We start from the raw sequence: 23,985 nt of genomic DNA, 5'->3' as shown, positions 1-23,985 counted from the left end.
CAGAGAATTAAAGGGAGTCACAAATTCCCAGTAAGACAAAGCCTCTTTTTTTAACACAAATTATTTATCATCTTATTACAACCATTTATGCTCTTTGTATATTGTTCTTGAACATGAAATTATATGCAGTTAACCATTAAAGAAGTTTTAATGTCCATCCAGTTCTTTAACTAGAAACATGCAGTTTTATGTCACCAGTTACCTGTAGCAGAGAATTTACATGTTCTTTAAATCAATAATTACTGAAGGTACATTATTAGACCTAACTTTTCCAATAAATGAATGCCAAAGATATTTGAGAGTAAGAGATAAGGCACCCCTAGTTCCCATCCCCCTCAGTGATATTGATTCAGACCTCCTAGTGACTTCATTGAAACCAGGATGAAAGGTCCTCTCAGTTTCACAGTAATGCACACTGGCTGTCACCGGGGAAGTAACGCATATTGTAAAAGCATACGTATGACCTTCACCAGCCACCAAGGGAATGCAGCAGACAAGTTCTGGCTGCTCAGAACAGTGCTGGGAAAAGCCCTAGTTGCCATTTAGATCACCTGCCACGTCAGAAACACCAAAACACCCTGAAAAGATACAGGAAGCAGTAGATCTTGATTTTTCCATCAAATTCTTCTGATCTTCCAATGTCACTTATATGAAGGTCAGAGTTGTCTTTTGTTAATTATTTTTGACCAAGAGATGACTGTTTTTAACATCCAATAAGACGCTCAGTAAACAGGTCAAAATAGCAGTAGAGCTGCAAAGAACCCTTCCCCTTTTTCTTGAGAAGGGGAAATACTGAACAGGCTCTTAACCTAGGACATGAACCATCCATAATGTTCAAGTACATTTGTAGGGAACTCATGGTAACCACCTACTTAGTTTAAACTTAATTACAAACAACACAAGGAGTAGGGGCTACACTTTGCCATGACCAGTAGAGAGTAAGAAACATGTCAAGTGCTGCTGCATCATGAGGCAAGTACATGGGAACTCGATGTGGGAAACAATTCAGAAAGCAAAAAGGTCATTGCAAAAAGTAAACTAATGTCAACAAACAATCTTGCCAATTTCTAATTTAAGACCATAGTCATTGTTTACAGAAGTATTTTTAATAAAATGTGATACTACTTTTCCATTCTTCTTCCACTGACATGCAGGAATTACAGGACAGTGCACATAAAAACACTAGCTATACTGTGACATGTATTGCAGTTGAATATGCTCTACCCTAAGCTGAACATGCCCAAGTAGTTAAGGCATCTCTACATGACACTAATACCAAAACTAGGAATTCAACTATTACTACCCAGTAAGAAAAAAACCAAAGTTAAAATCACAGGAGGAAAACACCTTATAGACTGAATTAAATATCTTTACTGCTTAACAATAAAATAATTACAAGCAATACAGTAGCTATTTACAACTTCAGACTAACAGAGAAAAAAGTAAGACTCATCACAGTTACACTGAAAAGTTTGATTATACTAGATGGCAGAGATGAGTTTAAGGTGCAGCAAAGCTGAAAAGCTACGATATCTCAATCCACAGATTTACATATTTGCTTTTGTATGTTTTCCCTCCTGTCATGTTGTCAGTCAAGTATTAGACTCAGCAAGGCAGCAAAACGTACACAAGGCATCAGCAATTCTGTGAGGTGTTATTTTTCTCCCCAGCATATCTATGAATGAATTTACATAAGCTTATGTTGTTATTATGTTTAATGTAACAGTGCTAACCTCAGCTTGCAATTAAGCTTCATTATGTATCACTACCTGCAGGGGCAGTTAGGACCACGCTTCTTGTCACTGTCAGTTATTTCTCCTACAAGACTGCAAGGTTATCTTCTCCCCTCCCCTCCCCCTGCCCCAAGTCAGCTAACTTCAGGTTGTAACTTGGTTCCTTAAAAAAAAAAAAAAAAAAAAAAAAAATATCCTGCTGACCAAGTTGACTATTGTTCTCATTAGCACTTAACAGGTAAAGGGATGGATTTGCTTCAGTACCTCTACCGGGTTCAGCTCTAGTGCCCGAGAAGGTCAAGCACAAATACACACACTCCAACAATGGGGATGATAGCCAAGACCAGGAATTAAACTATCCCAAAGTCCAGAGCATTAACCAAAACCAGAAGTAATTACAATCCACACTTCTATACCAAGCTCTGAAGTCCAGTAAGGAAGATGCTGCCCGTACCCTGTTCTTAGAGGAGAAAACAGCAGCAAATTGAGAGGAAGGCAGGAAACTGGCAATTCTCATGCTGTAGCTAAATCTGGGAGAGATCGTGAACTGCTGTATATTATTGCTTTTATGCTAGAGATTAGTCATCTTTACAATATCTCAGAAACTATTAAAGAAGAAAAGGTTATTTTCCTGCATCTTGGTTAATTCACGTCCTATTTGACCTCTTCTCAGAAAAAGAGACTAAGTAATACAGTTAAAGAAAAAAAGTAGACTAAAATTGAATTCTTCAAGGCCAGTTCATGCAAACACTAATTCTTTTCCACCCAAGTTGCTCCTCAGGTTAAGGCCAAAATTTTTATAAGCTTTGGCTGTCTTTGAGTGAAGTTTTACAGTTTAATTCAGCAGTGGAAAGCAGCAGGAGCAATTAGATTGGAGACTATTTTACTAGCAGTCAAGTATTTCTTTGCTTGCACCACAGAAACTGAACTGGGAAAAGGACTACAGATCATCTTAGGTGATGTCGCCTTGGACAGTTAAAATTGCCAAATCAATCTTTTTGATCTCTCTTCTTGCATGACTAATAAATTGAACTCCATAATTCTCTTTCCAAAAAAATATCCCTGCTGAAATGTCTTTGGCCTCAGGTATCTCAGGTCATGTGAAATTAATTAGCTTGAATAGGTATGCTTTTGTCTTTAAAAAGATTTATCACATTTGCTAAAAGTCAGCAGTGAGGCAGCAAAATGTCTTCAGAAGTATGGGGTCTGACATTTACTATTATGTAAACCACCCTTAGAGGAAAGAAGAAAATTAAGGAGAAAAAAACGGTGGTAAAGATCTATACAGCACACACCCCAGAAAGTCAGATATGACTTTTCAGTTAGCAAATGAATCCATGCCTGGTATAATGAGGGAGGGACTCTTAATTTTAAGATACATATAAAGCCATCACATTGCAAAGCACTCCAAGCACAGCTCACTAGTTTGCCTACTGCCCTGTCTTCTCCCATCTTCACTTTATTTGGTGTCCTTGCAGGGGAAGGAACCAGTCAGAGCCCTGGAGAGGGAACGCACAGGAGCCCCAGCACCAAGCACTTGCCTTCTCACAGGCTAACCTGGAGCTGAGCCCTGGAGGATGCAATCTGCTCCCAAACTGCGCCTCAACCTCTTCTTTGCTCTTTAAACTGAAACCCATTTTGGAAGACTGCAAAGCAGGAGAGAGCTTATAAACAAAAAAGCATGGAAGGTCTGGCTTCGCCCACACTGGCAGGTCCTAGCTCTGAGTGCTGCCAGTGCAGCAGCTGCTGGCCAGTGCAAATGCCAGGGCACCAGCACAGGACCTGGAGGATCAGGAACAAGAACACTGCAAATGCAGAAATGAGACTGTATAAGACTAAGAAAATTGAAGCTGAGAATCTGGATTGGAAAGGGATGGGAGACCATGACAAAAGGGGAAGGGAGGCACAGCTCTCGGGCATGCAAGGACTTTAAAGGCAGTTCCTGACACCTTGGAACAAAGCCCCCAGCTGGCTCCATTCAGCAGCCATCCCTCCCCAGACTTATGATCAGGGGGCAGGGAAATCCAGTGTTATTTTCACTGAAACACACGAACATCTCCAGGGGTTTATGTTCTTCTTGCAGAGCACATCCTTCCCAGCAATAAAGTGGTTTTGCCATCCCTGTGGGAAAAACTTCCCTAATGTAATGAAGACACGATTCTTTGGGGGAAGGAAGAGCCTCAGTTTGCCCACGCTGGATCTGTGAACTTCATCTAGAGTGACAGCCCTAAGCTCCAACAGGCTGTGACAGATCTGACTCTATGGGTCTAAATTTAGAGTCAGGGCATCATGTTTCTTGTGCTGACTCTGGGTCCTACCTGCCAAGTTCAGGAATAGCAGAAGAGGAAACCAACCCATCTGAAAGCAAACTTGGAAAAGTACCTTGGAAAATAAGAACATGAAAGCCAGCAAAAACTGACTCCAAGGAGAAAGAGAGGGCAAGGCTAAGACTGCTTAGACAGAGATGGAAAAATAGGACCAAACACACAAGCATCAAATCCTGTAAGGGCTGGGAAGGTGAAGAGATGTAGAGTGGGAGAAGGGAAAAGAAGGACAGACCGAGCAGGTCTGGAGCTTTAACAAGAAAAACTGGGTCTTGCTAGGTAAGCAACTAAGTGACAAAGAAATGGGAATGAAATAGGCAGGGTGAGCAAAACTCCAGATTTGCTGGGATTTGCTGGGCAGGCAAGCTTTCTGACACAAGAGGGTGTAATAGTAAGGGCAGGGAACAGGGCCAGAAAGTAGGAGTAAAGAAAGTAAAGAGGGCAGAAAAAAACCTGTACTTCCAGAGTCTAAAGTGGGACACAAGACTCCTGAATCCCTCAACATGCCTATCAAGTTTTCTAAAAACCTTCTAGAGTTGCACGTGCAAGTATCTAGCCACTATGCTATGTAATTATCAGTTGAAGTGTCAGAAGTCTATATGATGGATCTAGAAATCCCAGGCCCGCTGTTATGCCAAGCAAATAGATACAGATTGAAACTATTTAGAATTTTGGAAAAGTCAAAACTAGGGTTGATTGCAAAATCTTTGTTCACTCCCCTTTTACTTATGTGTAACAAACAATGTATGGTTAACAGAGCAGTAAGTTACCCTGTGGACCTGAAATCAAACTCTACCTTTCACCAAGAATTCCCCTGTAACTAATCAGAATCATTTAAAGCACATTTTTACAGGTAATCACTAACTGTATGCCAGATTAAAAGGCTTCCTTAGATGATTAAACCCTCGCCAACACGGGCATCATCTTTTTGAAGTCCCTTCTCCATGCTGATCAAGCTCCATCTGAAAAAGAACTAGAATTTTTGATGGCTTTACTTGAGTTTGCAGAAGAGATGAACCCTCTGAGCTCTGCTGTAAGACTCAATAAGAGCTCTGGTTTATGTGAAGATATTACAGAAATGTCAAATCCTCTGGATAATCCATCCAAAATCTCAGATTGGTCACTCAAAATTAGTAGCTACTTCTGATATCCACCTTTACTTGGAATGGCTGTAACACAGAAGACAGTAATTACTATTGCACGGCAGAAAGGAGTTCTGGAAATGTATCCGGTAATACTTACAGACTGGTAAGTATAAATGAAAAAAGGATAGAAAGGGATAAAGGGATAGAAAAACAAGGATAGAAGACAGTTCTTCAGAGTTTGAAGAGCATACATTAACTATCCATACGTGCCTTAATTGTTGGGCTATACCACATGAAAACAGCTAAGTCTGACTCTTGAAATCAGACTGGACCGAGCAATGAAGAAACCCCATACAAACAGGAAAAAATCACATGGCTTAACATAAAGATGAATTGTGCTGTATCAGTATTTATTTGAATGCAAACTTCCCTATTGGTTAAAGCTTGGTAAAACAGATTATCATTTTTTTCCTCTTTAATTTTAACAAAATATCCTTACTACACAAGCATCATAGGCTTGTGAGTAGCACATATGGCTCTGCTACAGGAAAAATTTCTACAGCAAGCACTGAGGCTTGGCTGGGTACATTTATTGACCTTAAGACTCAATCCACTTTATATGTGTCTATGCCTTCATTTCAGTGCATGCAAGAAACATGCATTTTGCTCTAGCACAGTTCAAATGAAGAGCACAAACACAAGTTACTGTACTGTGAACTAGAGCAAGAACTATCTCACTGAATAGGTGCCCAAAGCAAATAGGGGTACCTCACAGCATACCTGAGACACTGTGCTTTGCTCACCTGCCTATTCTCTTATAAAAGAATGAGAAGACATTGCTTTCTTCCTAAGTCTTTTGTAAAACCCTACTGAATTGATTTAAATCAAGTTCAGCAATTTTGAGTACACTATGCAATTGCAATTTAAGGATGTTTGTATGCCAAACTAGTTCAGAGGCTCAGCTGTTTATTTTTTATTTATGTGTTTAAATGAAGGGCAACTACAATATAATTAACATGCAAGGACAAGTAAAATTCTTGGACTGAACTTTACAATTCCATACAAAATTCCTCAGTTACCATTTTGTTTTCTCTGATGTAAATCAGATTACATTCACCTAGCCTCTAAAATTTCTGTATCCTAAGCAGCTGAATCAATCTAGTTTACAGAAAAGGTATTTTAAACAACCCAAATGACTTGGTAAATGAAAAAACTTCAATAAGACCAAAATCAGTCTCTTTATATTTTCAAGGCACAGCTGAAACTAGACTTTCTTACATGAGGTGATTTCTATTGAACACCAGCAATTTCCTTGCAATCTGAACATGCCAGTCTTCATAAATCTGCATCTTGTCAGGGCAAAGAAGTCATGCTCAAGTTTGAATTAGATGCGTGCAGCAGTCAGGAATATGTCCTTTTATGTGAGTCTCTTTAATCATTAACATGGCTTTCATAGTTTTGGGTGGTTTAATGGGCCATGAAGTTACAGAGTTACTTCAGATCCAATGAGCATCTGACCATACCCTGTGGCAGGGAAATCCAGGCGGAAAACGGGATCTGGCTAAATACGCAGTCTAAAAGGAAAAGCCACTTCATAAAAATTTATCCATGGGTGTACAAGTATGAAAACAGTTCTACCTGTTTCAATACAATGTCTATAACATGTACACACATAGCACATTCTCACAGCATCACTGTCGTTCCAGTGTTCGTGCCATGTTTATGCTAGGGTAAGTATAAAACAGGCCTTCCTTTCTCACCATATTTTCATTCTTTGCGTCATCCTGCCCTGCCTCACTCTTCTGCAGAACCGTCCACCCTCTGCAGCAGTTAAAAGCAGCGTAGAGCAATCAGTTACATGTGCACACTCCCCTGAAGAGCAAACTAGCCAAGAATGCATCGGATGAAGAGTACAGGATATCAGCTTTCATCCAAAACAAATTTAAGCCAAAGTGAATCAACCAAGGCCACAAGCCTTACGTTGCCCAGTGTCCTGTTGCACAGGAAGGGAGGGAAGGTAAAAATTTCTTACGTTGCTGACCAAGAACTTCAGAAGGGCAGCGCTCCAGAGGCAGCCATTCATTGCTACAGCACTGCCCTCACTTTATTTCAAAGGAAAACCAAACCAACCCCACCCACACAAACACATCCTTCTTTCTGTATTTATACCCACGTGCAGGATTTCACATGCACGGCCCTTTTCATTAACGGGGTGCAACCTAGTAGTTAGCCCACTTGGAGCACCATACTGGCTAAAAAAAGACCCCATGAGTTTTCTCTAATAATAGCCCAGGTTCCTTCACACACTGGAACTAAAAAGTAGGGAAACTTCCCACAGCCACCACACTGCTGGCCAAAGTGTCACTTTCCACTATCAGCAGAACAGCATAAAAAGCAGGTTTTAAATAGCATCCCAAAGCAATCACCACTTCCTTTCTCATCCCAAAGCAAAACCAAAGATCCTCAGTAAGTTTCAAGTCAGTAAAGAGAATTAAAACAAGAAACATACAGCATGAGAACAGAGAAAAATTCCAAATGAGCAAGTAATTGCACAAAATCTCAGTTAAGACCCAAGTAGCAACACCAGGTGGCTTCAGCTGGAGGTTTGCAGAGTATTTTGGGTGAGCAAAGCTGACTCAGCAGCACTGAGAGTAAACACAGTGACTAAGGCTCAAAACCTGCTGTAATGCACTCAGAAAACTGCATGTAGAAATAAACTGTATAAAGTAAGAGGACCAAAACCCAAACAGATACCATCTTGCAAACACAACTGTATTTTAATATATTAAATAGAACCTTTCATTTTTTCTTAAGACATTAGCATCAAATGTTTTTTGTGCACGCAGAAAGAGAGGGAACAAGCATTACAGTGTTATCTGTTTTCATTACACATTTAGACACATTTTACTAGAAGTATTCTACAAGAATAACAGCATGGTATATTTAACCAATATTGATCTAAACAGTGAATTAAAGTAGTACTTGCAACACAACATTACCTTGGAAAACCGAGCATTTATCCATTTTGTAAAGGTCTTTTTCTGTACATCATTGTGTTCATCTGGAGAGACAAAATAAGAAAATGACAATGAGTGAAAATGCGTTCTTCTTAACCCTAGATTGCTCAAAACAGGTCATACTAAACACTACCCTGACTTGGTGGGATAATTTTTTGCCTAATCAGTCAATAAAGCTGTTCAAACCTCTACAAGACTTTGGTACTTGCAGAGTCAAACAAATGTTTCAGCTTTGCTAGCAACCACAGCTTTGCATTAGAACCAGCCTCACAGCACCTCCTGGGCAGGATATCAATGCATTAAATTCACAGGCTTCCCATCTGGTGAAAAGCAACCTATGGAACCATTGGACTTTTAATCTACAGATTTTGCCAACGCCTTTTTACCCAGATGCACTGCTCCAAAAGCTGCTGAGGTCCTTACTCAAGTTTCTGACACAGATAATGGCTTCCTTCAGTACAGGGCACAGCAACTGTAGTAGCAAAGCTGCTGGAATAACCCTGGAAGCATCTGCATCCTTACCCACCCTCAGGCTGGTTTCACACCTGGGTTAGGAACTATGTTACTGATCAGTCAGTCAAGCTCAACTGAAGTGTGGGAAAGGCTCAGTGGCCCTTTCCTTCAGATGCCTCTACTGGTGTGGAACCAAGAAGTACCACCACCTAGGGTGGAGGAGACGCCCAGAAGGACCCAGCAGGACAAGGAGGAAGGCCAAGGAAGCACTCGCAGGTCAAAGCAGAGGGAGGCACAGTGGCCTCCAGCTGTGCAAAAAGAAGATAGCTTCCCAGGTAATTTAAGGAAGCCACTTGGGAGACACCTACAATTTTACCGTCCTTCCCACTAAACCAGGCTGAGTCACCTCCAACACAGCTCTGCCCATATGAGAAGATACCTGCAGGGTAAATTGCGCTGAGCAGTGCTAGGGGTGAGAGTATGCCTTATCACCTAAACTTAAATGACTGCAAATTACCTGCTGGCAACAGACCAGGCAAAGGAAGTTGGCCCACCATGGATTCTCAGGACTGCTTGCTGCAGCCAAGAATCATAGAACCATTTTAGGCTGTGACTGAAGATCATCAAGTCCAAAGGTTAACCCAGGACTGCCAAGCCCACCACTAAACCACACAGCCTGTGAAAGGCTTTAAACCTCCAAATCCTGCAACAGAGCACAGCCAAGGCAGGCAGTGCCTTCCACCAGGCAAAATGTTCTACAGCTGCAGCCCAGATCATAATCTCCAAGAGGCCTTCAAGACTCCATGAGCTTCTTGACATGCCAGCCTCGAGATACGCAGACTCCCACACCATGCTGCTGCCTGGGATATTCTCTTGCAGAACCTCCTGGTGGCAGCTGGCACCAATTTTTCCAAGCCCCTTACCACAATAAAGCATTTACCACCATGGTGTTCAGACCATCTGTCCCCACACTAAGATGAAGCCATAGAAAAAACTGGATTGAAACTCAGGTGTTCTACTTCATGAAATTATGAAAAGCAAAAAAAATTATACAGTCTGAAGAGATACCAAATTATGATTAAAAGGCACCACTTACAAGACCATACACCTCAGACAGCAGTAATTGAGACTGTTGTTACAATGAAGTTTTACCTACAAAACCCAGATGTTAATTATTTTTTTAAAAAATCACAGCATACTATCAGAAGATACCTCAGGTAGATGACCTCAAAATTTCTTGTTTCTGGCCCAACATGTATCTGAAATCGATGCCATTCATGTCTAATGTATCTAGCTATAAATCTGTCACACACAGACCACTGGAGCAGTAGAACAAACGATCAGGTGTTCTTTCACCTTACAAGCGAACAGTGGCTACAGCCCAGTCCAGACAAGAGAAGTCACTTTGGTAAGAAATGAGACGTCACAACAGTTAAAAGACTTGATGAACTTTACAAAAATGTTTATATCAATTTAAAGTAAAACCTCAGTTCTGGGCTCCTTTTAAGCTACAGCTGAAAAGCCTGCTTAGGGCATGCCAAAGAGCGCACATCTGCTGCAATGTGGCAGCCCGCAGCCATTGTTTCACCCTCCCATGCCTCTCCTCTTTGTCACCCAAGCGAACCCAATACAGCCCACTCCTCAGTCACACCTTGAGCTCAGCCAGAAATCAGATAGCCCAATGCAGAAAAAGTTTTCTGAAAGAGCTTGAAGATACCTACAGTGCATGCACAGCAGACCATGCTTAAAACAGCTTGTTGAAATTCAAGGTGGTGTTCCGGGGGAATACAATTACTTAAAAGATCTCATTAACCCTGGTCTCTTCCCTCAGTGAAATAGAGTGCTTTGCCATCGAAGACAGACAGGATCCACCAGAGCAGGTCACTCTGTGCCAAGTAGCCATCTCAGAGAAGACTGGCAGGGTCAAGATTTAAACTCTAAATATACTGAACACGTTTACTCCATTTTTTCCTTCCAAGTGTTTTTTGTTGTTTTTTGGCAGGGCTTTGTCATTGTTGTTTTGTTTTGTTTTTTTAAGGAGAAGGAACTGACTAGATTAACTGCTACTGTTGGACCAAAAAGCTAGCTTTGTGTAAAACTCAATCCCAGACTCTGTCCAACTCTTAATAACGTTTTCCATTTACATTCATTGCAAATGCTATTTGTATTGAATGTACTGATATTTAAACATCCTTCTCTGTCTTTAAATATTATTCAGTAATCTCTGACCCTTTTCTGCCAACATGCCTGAGTACACACCTACACACCTAGATGCTTTCCTAAGGCTCAGTCTGCCTTTTTCCTTCCTTAAGCTTCCGTGACAGTCAAGAGTAACCCCAGAGTTTGAGATCTCACTTTCTTTTAACACGCTTACTAAAGATGCTGAAGACAAAGCACAAAGAGAGGCCAAAATAGTTGTATCGACTGTTTAAAAGGATAACAGTGGTTATGAAAAAGGTCAAGGATTTATAAATCCTGTGTGCAAGGAGCAATACGCACTCCACTCTGGGGTGGGGGGGGCTAAGCCCCTTCACAGGCATATGCCCAGCAGAAGGCAACAGGTCTTCTCAGCATTACACCAGGTTCAGCCCACCAGGGCTGTACCCATCAGGCAGCCTCACATCTCAGCTCCCCCTGACCTCAGGTCCCATTTGTGTAAGCACTCCCGCTACGTGACCTTTTGAAAAGAGGGGAAAGGGGCTGGAGTTTTATTAAAAGCGTGTTTCCCAGGGTAGGGAGGGGGACACAACACCAAACTGACAAACCAAAACATACATGACTGATAAACACAAACCATTTGTCTTTAATGGTGAAAGAAAGAATATGAATGTATACACCCTTACTATCTTGCCCATATCACGGCATCCTTTCTATGGCAGTTAAGCAAGGAATCTGAACCCGCCAACTCCCATCTTCAGAAAACATCCTGCTCAGTTATAAACTTGCCCATTCAGACTCCGCTTTCATGTTTGCTTTTAAAAGCCTCTGAAACCAGGATTTCTGTAATTGGCCATTATAGCTAGCGTTGTGTCAAGCTTTCTACTGTAAGTCCTTGGAAATAAATTTGTAACTCAAATGCTGGTGCTTTGTTAACAGCGCCAACTGTTATTTTATCCCTCAAATTAATTTTCTTTAGATTCCTGTGAGTCTGTAAAGCTAATCCCCAGAGGCCGACATTATGATTCAGATAACAAGTTAGCCACATTCAGTCTAAAAAACAATATCACCATTCAGCAGAACCCACAGTACTCCAGCCAGTCAACTTCTCACACAAGGCATTAAAAATGTCAGCAAGTCACAGCCCAGTGAGAAACAAATTCACCACGTTGCTAAAACATTTGTGTTTCCTTTCACACTGCCACAGCCTGACAATAAAAGCCAAGGACTGACTTGGGGCCAAATTCTGCTTCAATACCTACTGACTGTTTCCTCCCTCCACGGCTCTGCCTGCCCTCCAGTCACTTAATGGACTTGTAATGGCCAGTGTCAGAACTGTTTGTTCTTTTAAAAGGAAATAAAAAGAAGCCTAAACACACACAAAGTTAAACTCTCGTGATGACAATGGACAGAAGAAATGCTTCCTATCCCAGATGCTTGTTTGCTGAAGCCTGTTTCTGTTATAGAAGAAGATGTGTGTCTGCGCAATTGGAGTATGCTCAGAGCAAGCAGCTCTTGTGACCAGATGCCCAGCCTGTGTCCTGGCATTGCCACCCCCAAGAGCCGCTTTCACAGCCTTACATACCTCCGCCACCCTCAACACTGCCCCTTAATTTTGTTGGGGCACCATGAAACCACAGTTGAACTCCAGCCTGTTATCTTGTGAATATCATGTTCAGGAGCAAAAAGGAATCTAAATGATCTAAAAACAGAGGTAAAAACAAAAGCCTCAAAGGATTGCGGTTTGTCCTTTCCTCAACCTCTGCTTCATACTGAGAGCCAGCTTTCTTATTTCCCCAAAATGCATTACATGCTTACATGACAGAACTGTGTTATTTGGTTTGTGAAAGACAAAAGTAATCACACCCAAAACAGCTGGCAGAGCAGCACTGTAATGGAAGTGCCCTGGAGAAGCATACAGATGAGATCTGCAAATAAAGCACAGAAATTGCCCAACCATTCCAGCACAAGTTACCAAGGGTCATCTCATGTTTTAAGATTTAAATTTCCCTTCCCCACCTCATTATTTAAGCTCTCAGCAAAGGAATTTAGAAATAAAAGAAGGAATTAGCCTGTGGCTTTCAATTAAGACACTTGGAATGTAACGAAGTTAGAAACATCCCTTTGCCTAAGCCTTTAGGCAAGCAAAAGAAACTCATAGATACCACCCCACCCAGGGCTAGCATGCCTCTGAGACCCTGACCACCTTAACAAAAAGACGGGAAAGTTTTGTGTTCTTAGGTGCAGGATTTTCTGGGCAGAAAAAGCATTTTGGAAGTAATTATCTTTTTGTCAAACTCAGACTAATTCATATATATAAGAGACCAAAAAAAAAAAAGCATCTAAAATTTCAGGATGGAAACAGACGTGGTTTTCATCCCACAAGCAAGAGGTAAAAAGCCAAGCAAGCCACAAAGCACCCACGTGCGTGACCGCCAAGCTCACTGCAGAACCTCTGATGTTCATCGCGACTGCTGGGCCCCGACTTCCCTAACACAGAACAAACTTTATCAGCCACCTTGAGGTTTTGGGTTGGGCTGGGATTTGCAGGTTGGAGGGTGTGTTTTTTTAAAGAAACCTAAAGCAAAAGTTGAGATTATCCTGCAGATTCCCTCTTCTCTTGCAACACCATAGTAGGGCAAATGGCTCCAGCAACATGTAATTGACTTGTAAGCTTTCACCTTCACACTACAATTTTAATTTCTACAGTCAATGGTGAGCACAAAGTTTTCCTTCATTCCTTCTCCTTCCCTCTCAATCCAACTTCAGCAGTTGGGCAAAACCAGTTATATTAATAGCGGCTCAAATAAAAAAAAAAAAAGTAATTACACCTGCCTACAGCAACTGCCACACAAAACAGAGTTGCCCAGATTGTAAATTCTGTGTATAAACTAAACCGTAAGATACAAGCATTAAAAAAAAAAAAAAAACTAAAAAAACCAACCCTTCACCCCATTCCCTGGTGTCTCCCAACAGTAGACACCATAAAAGCAAGAACCACGGAGAAGTCATGAGGACAAGCCCCCAGTTCTCAAAGTGTGCTGGGAGTCTAAGCTAAATTTACGTCACTATAAAAAAAAAAAAAAAAATCCCCCAGCAACAGATAACTTAGAAGAAGGCATCCTCACAGCTGAAGCAATATTAAAATAGCTGTTTCCGTACCTCACAGCAAAACCTATCTAACACTCCACACTGCCAGTCTCAGCACATTGGAATGATGTTTAAAAGGAAGCTAGAGACAAAGGCAAGCTCTCAGGAGACAGAAATAACGCTGCGGCACCACGCACCCAGCCTGGTGGCCCACGCTGGTCAGCCAGCAGCCCTGCTGTTTTCACGGGATCACAGTGTGAAACCAAGAACTGGAGGCAGGATCCCGACACCTACATAGGGCTGCTCCCGAAGGTCACCAGGGCCTGGCAACCCCACATTTCGCTCCAGCAACCTGCAGTGGCTCGCTAACTTCTGGTCAAACCACACAGCATCAGCTCCCAGTGGAAGACAGCCCTGGGAAGCCTTTCTGCACGATCCAAGTACATTTGGGCACATTTCACAAACTGCCAGTGATCGCACCAAGGCTTGAGGCTGGAAATGTTTCTGCCAAAATCTTTGGTTAGAGCAAAGGGTTTCAGCTACCAGCAAGTGCACTGTGGAAAAAAACCCTGAAACACAGGTACCACAAATACCTCTACGACGATGGCTTATATGGACCCTACAGATAAAGGACAAACTTCACACACAGGGAGAGGAAGATGTCCTCGCCATCTTCCTCAAGTCCCAGCTAACACATCAGGCATGCAAAGAGAAGAGAAAGGCAGGTAATTCCTGCACAAAATCTGGGGATTAAGATGTTTCTAAACATACAAATAGGAGGGCACTTAAAGACAGTAAATCTGCAGATACAAATAAAAGGTAGGAATCACAAACTAAACTTAGTACAGCACATCTTGTTATGAACACAGATTAGGTCTTTGCATTTCTGAGCAGTTACAATGAAAACAGAATTGCTTTCTCCAAGTTGGCCTTAGCCATCTGTTCTTTTTTCTCTGCCCAAATTAGAGCTATTATTAGGCTCACTTGCATTTGTGGAGGTGATTCACAGGATATAAAGTCAGAAGGATCATTGTGATCATCTAGTCTAGCGTAATCTCCTGGATAAGGCTGGAGCCATCCCCACAAAAAGCCCATCTGCATACCAGAAGGAAGCAGAGACACAACAGATGTCAGAGACCCTGTGCAGGCCCAAGCAAGCAATATTGCTTGGGCAGAGAAGGAAGCCAAGCCATAAACCATATATATGCAAGTACCTCTCTCTGCTAATTATGGCAGAGTTTCAAATCAGGCAGACATCAAACAACCTTGTTTGAAAATCTTCAGGAAACAATGTTCACAGTACAAAAGGCGTAATGTTATTTTGTTCGCTGTGACAGGCAGTAAAGACAGTAGCACCCTCGAAGTTCTTGTTCACAACACTGAGCTTCTGCCCCCTCATATTCCAGAGTCTCTTTTATCCCAGCTCTGTTCAGCCAAAGGTTTTCCTATCTTCCTTTTCCAAAAACCCAAAGGCTGCAATCCCAAGCCTTCCTCATTCCCTATTCTCTGTCTTTTCACTCCCAAATATTAAAATCTTTCCTGATCCATCCTCTTCAGAGTTGCCCATCTTTTTCTCGGGGCATCCATCCATCCATCCATCTCCATCCATCTCTTCCCACCTGTCCCAAATCTTTTACCGCAGCCCATCATCATTCCTGCCCTAAAATTCTCTAGGTAAAAAGCTTTTCACAAAGAGAAGCCAATTCCTGAGATGTAAACAAATAATACCTGGCTCCTACGTGTTCCTACATGCTCCAGTTTCCTAAGAAGTAAATTAATAACACTTGGCTTCCTATGTATTTGTATATGCTCCACTAGTGGCAGCCCCCCCCCGACGACTCTGCCCTCTCTCTCACTGGAAGCCCCCACCCCATCCCAGCACATAAGGTACAGGCCATAGGTAGCTGGGTATGCACCAGATTGTACCTCACATGCAGATGCTGAGAAGCCATTCATCAGGCAGCAGGAAAAACATCCTTTTTTTTTTTTTCTTTTTTTTTTTTATTTCTTCTGTAGTGGAGGCACTGTGTTCAGGGACTCTTCTTTCAGCCACGGATTTTTCACACAACCTGTAGCTATTTAATTAGCTTTATGACATGAAATTGGATTAAGTTTCCTACTACTTAATCCAAATTGGACCAGCTGGGGGGGCGGGGGGGCGGAATATTTGAAAGACAAGCATAATCAGAGTATCCTATTTCCCACGTGAAAAACAATGAATCAGTTTCAAAAATGTGTACACTGTTAACATATTTTTAAAATAACATAAATGCTATTTAAATGTTTCTGCTAGCAAGTTAACTAAGTACCTCCCAATACAGACCACATGGGTGCCATTTCAGTGACAGCAGCAGACTAGAGTTATTTAAAAACAAATGGAATTTATAACCCCATGGAATTTAAGTCTTTCCTAGCAGTCCAGTACAGAAGACATTCATAACATAGCAACTTCAGCTGTTGAGTTATGCAAAGTCAAGCTATTAAGTTTTCTGGGCTTGATTGCCTCAAATCTCTGATGGTATTTAGAAATCTAGTCTTATAAGACAAAAAAACCTCAGCACACATACCTTCCATCGATGAAATACAATTGTAATGAAAAGAAATTTAAACTTTACAGTGTTAATTAACTTGGAAATTAAGAGAACAATAAAGAAGTGTCTTTAAAAAGTCATAATGCTCCCTTTGTCGCTTGGAACAAGATTTCTGGACCCCAAAAAAAACCCAAAGGCAATGAACACATACAGTTTATATACCTGTTACAATTTTGTAACTGTTATAATCACTGCAGTATCAGTAAGTCTTCTAGCACTTTCATATGAACGCCTCAAACCATCTTACAAGTATTAAGCTTACAAGCTTCACCACCTGTGCAAATCCACTGCTCTTTGCATTGCTCCCAAGAAGTTTAGTAGAATTTCGCATTACAGTGTTTCCACATGAAGTACCACGTGGCAGAGGTCAGAAAGCACCCATGGAAGCTGGCTGCTCCAGTCAGAGCAGGCTGCCCATAGATGTGTCCAGTCACATTCTGAACACCTGCAAGGACAAAGACTCCACACCTCTTCAGGCAACCCATGCCAGTGTTTTAAGTAGAAATGGGATTTCCTGTGTTTCAGTTTGCTCCCACTGCCTTTTGTCCTTCCACTGGCACCACTTAGAAAAGCCTGGCTCTATTCTCTTTGTAGCCTCCCTTCAGGTATTTATAAACTTTGATAGCATCTCTCTGATCCCTTTCTCCAGGCTGAACAGTCCCAGCTCTCTCAGCCTTTCCTCATAGAAGAGATGCTCCAGTCCCTTCGCAGAACCAAGGACCAAGACCAAATACTCCAGCTAGGGCCTCACCAGTGCTGAGTAGAGGGGAGCATGCCCAAGGACATGCAGCATGCTCATGGTAAACAAAAGAGGAAGGAAGCCCAGCTCCTGTTTCACAAACTTGCCAGCATCTAAAGCTCATCAAGTCACTTGCTGGAAAGCTGCTCGCTAACACAATTTCACATAACAGACTACACACTGGAAAGCTTCTACACTCTTCTGTGGCCAACTTACAACCATAAACTAACATAGTTAAATTTTTTACAACCAAGACTCATAAAATCTTGTTATCCTTGCGAATCCCTTTGCAGGCTGCACTTGGAAGACAGAAGCAGGAGGAAGCAAGCCCAAATACCAGGTATTCCTCAGCTCAAACTGTTACACACTGATCTCAGCAACCAAGTTGAGCACAGTCTTTACAGAAATCATCAAACAGATATATAGAAGTGGATTTGTTGTTTTGGTTTTAAAAAAAAAAAAAAAAAAAAAGATGTTTATTTTGTTTCCAGACAGGCTAAGTCTGAGCTTCATTAGTTATTCCACTATTTTGTCAAGGATCAGCCACTCTGATGCCTGTAAATTATTTACCTCAGTCTATTAACCTTTGTAATTACCAAGATGAAACCTGAAATATAGAAGGTTTAAAGGAAGCCCCTAAAATTCTCGTGGTATAGGAGTGCTATAAACATAAAGGAGAGGTAAGCAAAAACTAGCAAATATGAATTTAAATGCAAAATATTTGTTAGCACAAACCACACCAGATCATCTCATTTCTATACCCAAAATACACCAGCAAGCTCACTACAGAAACAATCACTGTAAGTTAACCTGCACTTAGCTCCACACAACCTACCCAAAGTATGTTAAGTGTTTTGTACTGTCATCCAGCACTAGTAAGGAAGATTAAGCAAAAGGCAAGTCCATTTCTTGAGACAAAAGGAATATTTCATTTTCTAGTCACATTCCTTTGCTGGCCAAGGAAAAGAAATATTGCACCACTGGGGAAGGGGGAACCTTTGTGCAGGAAAACGTGATGCTTAGTGAAGCTCTGAGCGCTCTGCCCACAACGAAATTACTGTTCTTTCTCTAGAGGCAAGAAGAAACACAGTCATAAAGGTGTCTTATCCAATTCACGTATTTAGTGAGACACTTTAATGAGGAAAAAATAAAAAGAGAAATTGGAGTAAAGTATTATGAATGGTGCCGCCTTATGGCTTCTGGCAAACATAAGAATTTTCTTTTGTCATTTGATCACAACAGCAGTAGGATGAGGCACTGCTAATCCTATATCCTAATTAAATTCACATTTCCTTCCCTGGCTTAGTCATAAATTAGGCCCTAAAACTGAACCCCCTCCCTGATTAACTGCTCTGAAATACATAAATTCTGTTTGACAATTGCAGAATAAATATCTGGAATGCATTAAAATACGTATTTATGTAATCAAGCAAGCCACGGATCACTATTAGTGTGAGCTCACAGAAGACTTCCCACTTCAGTACAGAAAGCTCCCTCAGGATATACCACTCCAAACAGCATGACCAAAACTGGAGAAGATACAGCAACAGAGCACTCAAAAGGAGAGCAACCGAAGTTCAAAGCCTCTCAAGCCTTTGGCAGAACCTGAGCCAAGGGATTTCAGCAGTCAATTGTTTAGGCAAAGGATTACATGTACACATCCCAATCCCCGTGCTTTTATTATTTATTGACCAACTTTCAGGACGACTGTGATGGAACCTGTGCAAATGTGGGGTTTGAGTACTGTCGCTAACACATCAAATGGTTTTGTGAGAGCACATAAAATTCAGAACAGACACATCACCTTTACCTTCCTAGAAACTGGCTATACAAAAAAGAAAGATCACCTAATGAAAGCAGATAATTACAAGTCAGATTATTGCTGCTGCCTCGGGCAACAACTCCAGTACATCAGTCATACTCACAGGTGTAATCCTGTCCTGGGTGTTTTCAGAAAGGGTTGTTGCACACCTTCCTGGTGCTAAGGAGTCAGGCACCGTGCAGGCTCAGGACTCACAGCCCTTGCCCAGTGGGCAGCTGCCCAGCTGAAGCAGCTCGAGAGCTTCAAGCCCCTTTCTGTTTTGCCCTCTGCCAAAGGTTAATATCCCTGCAGCAGAGCAGGTGGTGTCCATGCCTCAGTGAGGATAGAGTTTGCAGCCTGAATATTGCTAGCCTGAGTACCAAAATTAATGACAATAACCACCAGTGGAAGCAAGACAAATGAGGGCACTAGTATAAATAGGCTAAAAAAAAAAAGAAGCATAGATAAGCTTATGAAATTAAAGAGTCCACAGAAAGATGGATATAATTTATAAAGTCCCTGAACTGCAAATCACTGGAAAATAAGGTATATTAGAGGAAACACCACTGAAGATGTGCTTATGGAGGAAGCACAAGGACATGGTATCCAGCTGTGGACACCACCACTGGTACCACACTAGCCTAAAGCCAGCATAGCCCACCTTATGGTAACCCACTCTCCTGAGCAACCTAAGCTAAATCCAACAGGAACTGTGAATCCAGACATCCATGCTGAAGAGATACAAGTAGCACAAACCATCAGACCAATTTCAGTGTTGAAACAAGCCAACACAGATGATTATTACAAGACTAGTTCAGTAATAGCGTTCAAGACCTTTTAAAACTAGACCTGTGATGCACCTTTGACTTAACTAGACAGCAACATTTTAAAATCAAACGCTTAGGAATTTCCCCCCTACAGAAAGCCTTTGTATATTTGAATGACATCTAAAATGAAAACTAGCTTGCAACACAGGAAGAAACACTGTGAGCTTTAGTCTGAAAAAAGTTTTTACCACCAATGGGAAAAAGTCAGCATTTGAATACAGGTATACGCTGTTGAGTTTTGCTGGCATAACTACATTGGTTTGGTATATGAAAAATGCACACGGACATCATGAATAACAAAACCTCCTCTGGCATAGTCAAAGCTGTGTCAAAGATCACCTTTTGCTGGCTTAATTCCCTTGTTTTGAGGAAGAGAGTATAACTACATGGCAGATCAGCTTTTTTCTGCCAGTAAGAAAGAGAGGCTGCACTGCAAAAATCAAAACACAATGTAGAACCTCTTATAGCAGACAAAAGCATTTGATGCAATACAAAACGATTTCCTCGGTTCAAAGGTTTATCTTGAAACGCAGAGCTTTTGGTCTGAGATATTTTAATCAATAAAAATACCTATGCCTTTCAAGTGTCATACTGGATTAAAAGTAAAAGCAACACTTAACCCCCACCCTAGAAAAAGCCAGGACAAGTTCACCATTGCTGGGTCACATAATGCAAGGGGAAATGTCTTCCAAGGCTTTCACACCCCCTCTCTCACCCCAGAAAAAGAAAAAATATTTCCAAATAGCGTCAAATAATGTTTCTTATTATAAATAATGAATACTAAACAATTATTTTCCAATTCTCCCTAAAGAAATACATGATATAAGCACAGCTAGAACAAGAGCCGTGTTCAAAGGCAGGGTTCACTATAACATCCCAGTCTGAGGTTGGCTGTTAACACCTTATCCACACCTCCCCAGCTCTCCCAAGAGCCAGCCACACGTTAGTTTCTTCAGACCTGCCCATGTAAATACTCCCGAGTACCAGCCAGCTCCGGTGAAGCAAAGCCCAATTGCTCCATCACATGTGAGCAGGTTGCAAAGGATCTGGATTAGTGTGTAATTGCTCAGAGGTGAAGGGTCAGATGTGGGAGAGAAAGGACATGTGGATAAAGGCAGGGATGCAATTCCAGAAGCATGCAAAAAGACTGGCTCTTTATCAAAGAAAAGCAAAACTCTTTTGAAGTAGTTCCCCAATGGGGTTAAGAGAAACTTGCTTTATGTTTAAGACCTATTCACTCTTCTCTGAGTGAGAAACCTACTATAACAAATGAAATTCATACACGTGTACAGGAATTCCGAATTTCAGATTCAATAAAATTATGCACTTAACTGGATGACAAACTTCAAAGCTTGGTAGTAAAAGAAAAAAAAAAAAACAAACCACCAACCAACAACAATACATTTCACACTCTTTGGGTTATGCAAATAGAAGTAACACCTTAATGGAAGTAATAAAAAGGAAGATTATTATTTCTGAAACATTAAAACAACATTAACATCACAGAAAGAACAAGTGGTATGAACAAGGTGAAACACAAAAGTGGTATGAACAAGGTGAAACACAACTACAAAAGAGAAATCACAGGTGATCTGCTAAAGACTCTGTAGTCTTCACATGACTTGCCTTTGAATCTTAGTGTGGTATGCTACAAACTAGGTGTGGGCAGAAACTGGGAATGCATTTAGAAAGTACTAACTCAATTTTAGATCGTTTTCTACACAAGTAAAAAAAAAAAAAAAAAAAAAAAAAAAAAGGTTTACTCCCAACATTCTGCATTCTTAACTATCACAAGTAACTTGAGTACTTCTGCCAGTCTTACCTGCATTGAACAAGGCAAAATTAAGAACACAACAATTGACAAAGCCTGCTAGAAGCTGGAACATCTCACTCTGTTTTGCAGATGCACTCTGAGTTAACACCTGATCAATTTCAAGTTCACCACACACTGCCATTCTCCACATGGTCTTACTGTGGCAAGAGGTCAGAGAACCTTAACTGAATACATATTAGCCCTAAATCAGGCTTTCACCAAGGTTTCTCCCTCCACCTAAACTCAGAAAGGCAGCACAGTGAGTCTGGAATACTCTGTGATTTCTTTAGTTCATTAGCAGGCATTTTTCTTAATGCTACTCAAGTTAATAGCAATGTGAATTTGCAGCAATACACAGCTGTACTCACTGGGCAAAAGTTGGTTGATTAAACTGGCCAAGTAGGGACAGCTAGTACTTTTGCCTTCAAAGACAGGCAGGGAGGAGGATATGACACACAAGATGTTCAAAAAGTCAGCGAGCGTCTGGCTGCTTTGTAATTGCCAAACACTTGTGATGCTTAACAATGTTATCATGCCTGCAATTTAGTCAGATTCCATTTCCAACCTACACAGGTCTTTTAACCTCCGCTTCAACATATCATCTTTAACCACTGTAATATGAATACAGTTGAAAACCTTGAACTGCTTAATATTAAGCAGCTATTCTAAGGTTTTTCTACAGCTGGTTGTTCGTTCCCAAAAACTAAATCACAAAACCACTTATTTTAAGAAACACCACAAACGTTTCATCCAGAACAATACAAAAAGTTTAACTCACATAACAGGGGTTAGATCTTCGTATTTGAAGATCTCTAATTTAAGTTAATGTTATCGCCTACCACGTCTGATTTTCCACACTACTGCTGTATTAAGGCTACTCTTTAACAGTCAGAGTATTTTGTTAATCAGAACATACAGGCAAAGCAGCAGTACAAAAAAGGACATATGTTTTTTAGCTGCAAAGGAGTAAGGAAATTGGAAACAGTAGTAATGATGTATGGAAGGCCACACAAACTCATGCACACTGCTGGCTGAAGCATCACAGAGCAAGCTGCAATATACTGTTTATATTTCAGATTGTCCCCAGCTGACACATACGACCAACCTGTGGCAGCAGCAGGATCATTTACAAAACCCAAGTATGCACAAAGCCTACCACATCAAAGTGGCAAGGGAAGAATTCCTGCAACTGCATGCATGTCTGTGAGCTGGTGTGGCAGGACCAAATGCATTTTGAACGTCACGGTACCTACCTACCTGCCACTTGCTCAAACAGCACAAGTAGTATTATCACTGTCCAGTAAGTCTGGAAATGAAAATTCACATTTGAAGGATAGCTCAAGTGGCCAGAAGCTCCAGTCTTCCCTTTTTTATACAGTTATTTTACTAAATATTCCTATTATCCCCCTCAAAGTTACACAGCCCAGCTAATGAGGGCTCTCAAAGTGTTAAAAAGGCAGTATGGACCAGAATACTGCTTCCTAGCTTTATCCTTCAGCATCTTTTCAGTCCAACTATGAACTGGCATGACTGGCTTCACAAGAAGACTTTTGCAGACTACTGTTTATTCAGAAACAGAACTCCCAAATTTTGTAGATGACAAGTGAAAACTGAGTGAAAGGAAACAGCATAAGGAAAGAATCACCAGAGTGTCAAAGAGGACTTCTAAGGAGGCTAGGAAAAGAAATATGTGATGATTTTTACTCTCAAAAGAATTAGCATGACTGAGAGCTGACTTAGCAACCTATTATGCCAGTTTGAATCTTGGTGTGTTTAATTACAACCTTCTGCATTCAAAAGCCTTGTCTCCAGTCCTGCAGAGATAAGTATACAATGAAAAAAACACAACAACTTTCCAAAAACTAACCAAATAAAAGCTCAGAACGTTTAGTCTGGTCTACAACCAGAGTCACATTGTTCCACTCTTTCTGTTCATAGCACAACACTTCACTATTATTCCTCAAGTCTTTACATGGCTGCAAAAACCAACAGCAATGAAGGGCAACTACCAGCCTTCTCGCCCTTCAAATGCAAAATGTAATTTGGGCTCAGTAAGGGAGCTGGAGAAGATAACCCAGAACTCCAGCTGCCAAGCTGTACTACCTGCACCTCCTAGACATGAACATTACGGAAAAAAATCGGATCTTCCAGAAAATAATTATTTCTCTTTTTTATTCTCTGCCTTTAGCAGAGTGGAAAAAGCCATACAAGAAAGCAGTATGCGAGGACACTCAATTCTTGGGAGATGAAGAGTTGCAAAAAATGAAGAGCGAGCAAGGATGAAACGCAGGTATCTGTATTTATCGTATCATCTCCAACTCTATGACACAAGTTCATCAACTGGATCGTGTAAAT

General features: G+C 41.2%; 1 protein-coding gene across 4 annotated transcripts in view; it reads right to left on the bottom strand.

The window, feature by feature from the left end:
* Positions 1 to 23,985, bottom strand: part of UTRN (utrophin) — a 386,253-nt gene that overhangs the window by 318,265 nt on the left and 44,003 nt on the right. For all 4 annotated transcript variants that reach the window (XM_055714514.1, XM_055714513.1, XM_055714516.1 and 1 more), the window contains one exon: positions 8,142 to 8,203. In XM_055714514.1, coding sequence (XP_055570489.1) covers positions 8,142 to 8,203 — 62 coding nt within the window. The remainder of the gene's footprint in view (positions 1 to 8,141; positions 8,204 to 23,985) is intronic.

Source organism: Falco cherrug, chromosome 6 (assembly GCF_023634085.1).
Source record: "Falco cherrug isolate bFalChe1 chromosome 6, bFalChe1.pri, whole genome shotgun sequence".
NCBI classification, from domain to species: Eukaryota; Metazoa; Chordata; class Aves; order Falconiformes; family Falconidae; genus Falco; species Falco cherrug.
This window is presented reverse-complemented; position numbering and strand designations above follow the sequence as displayed.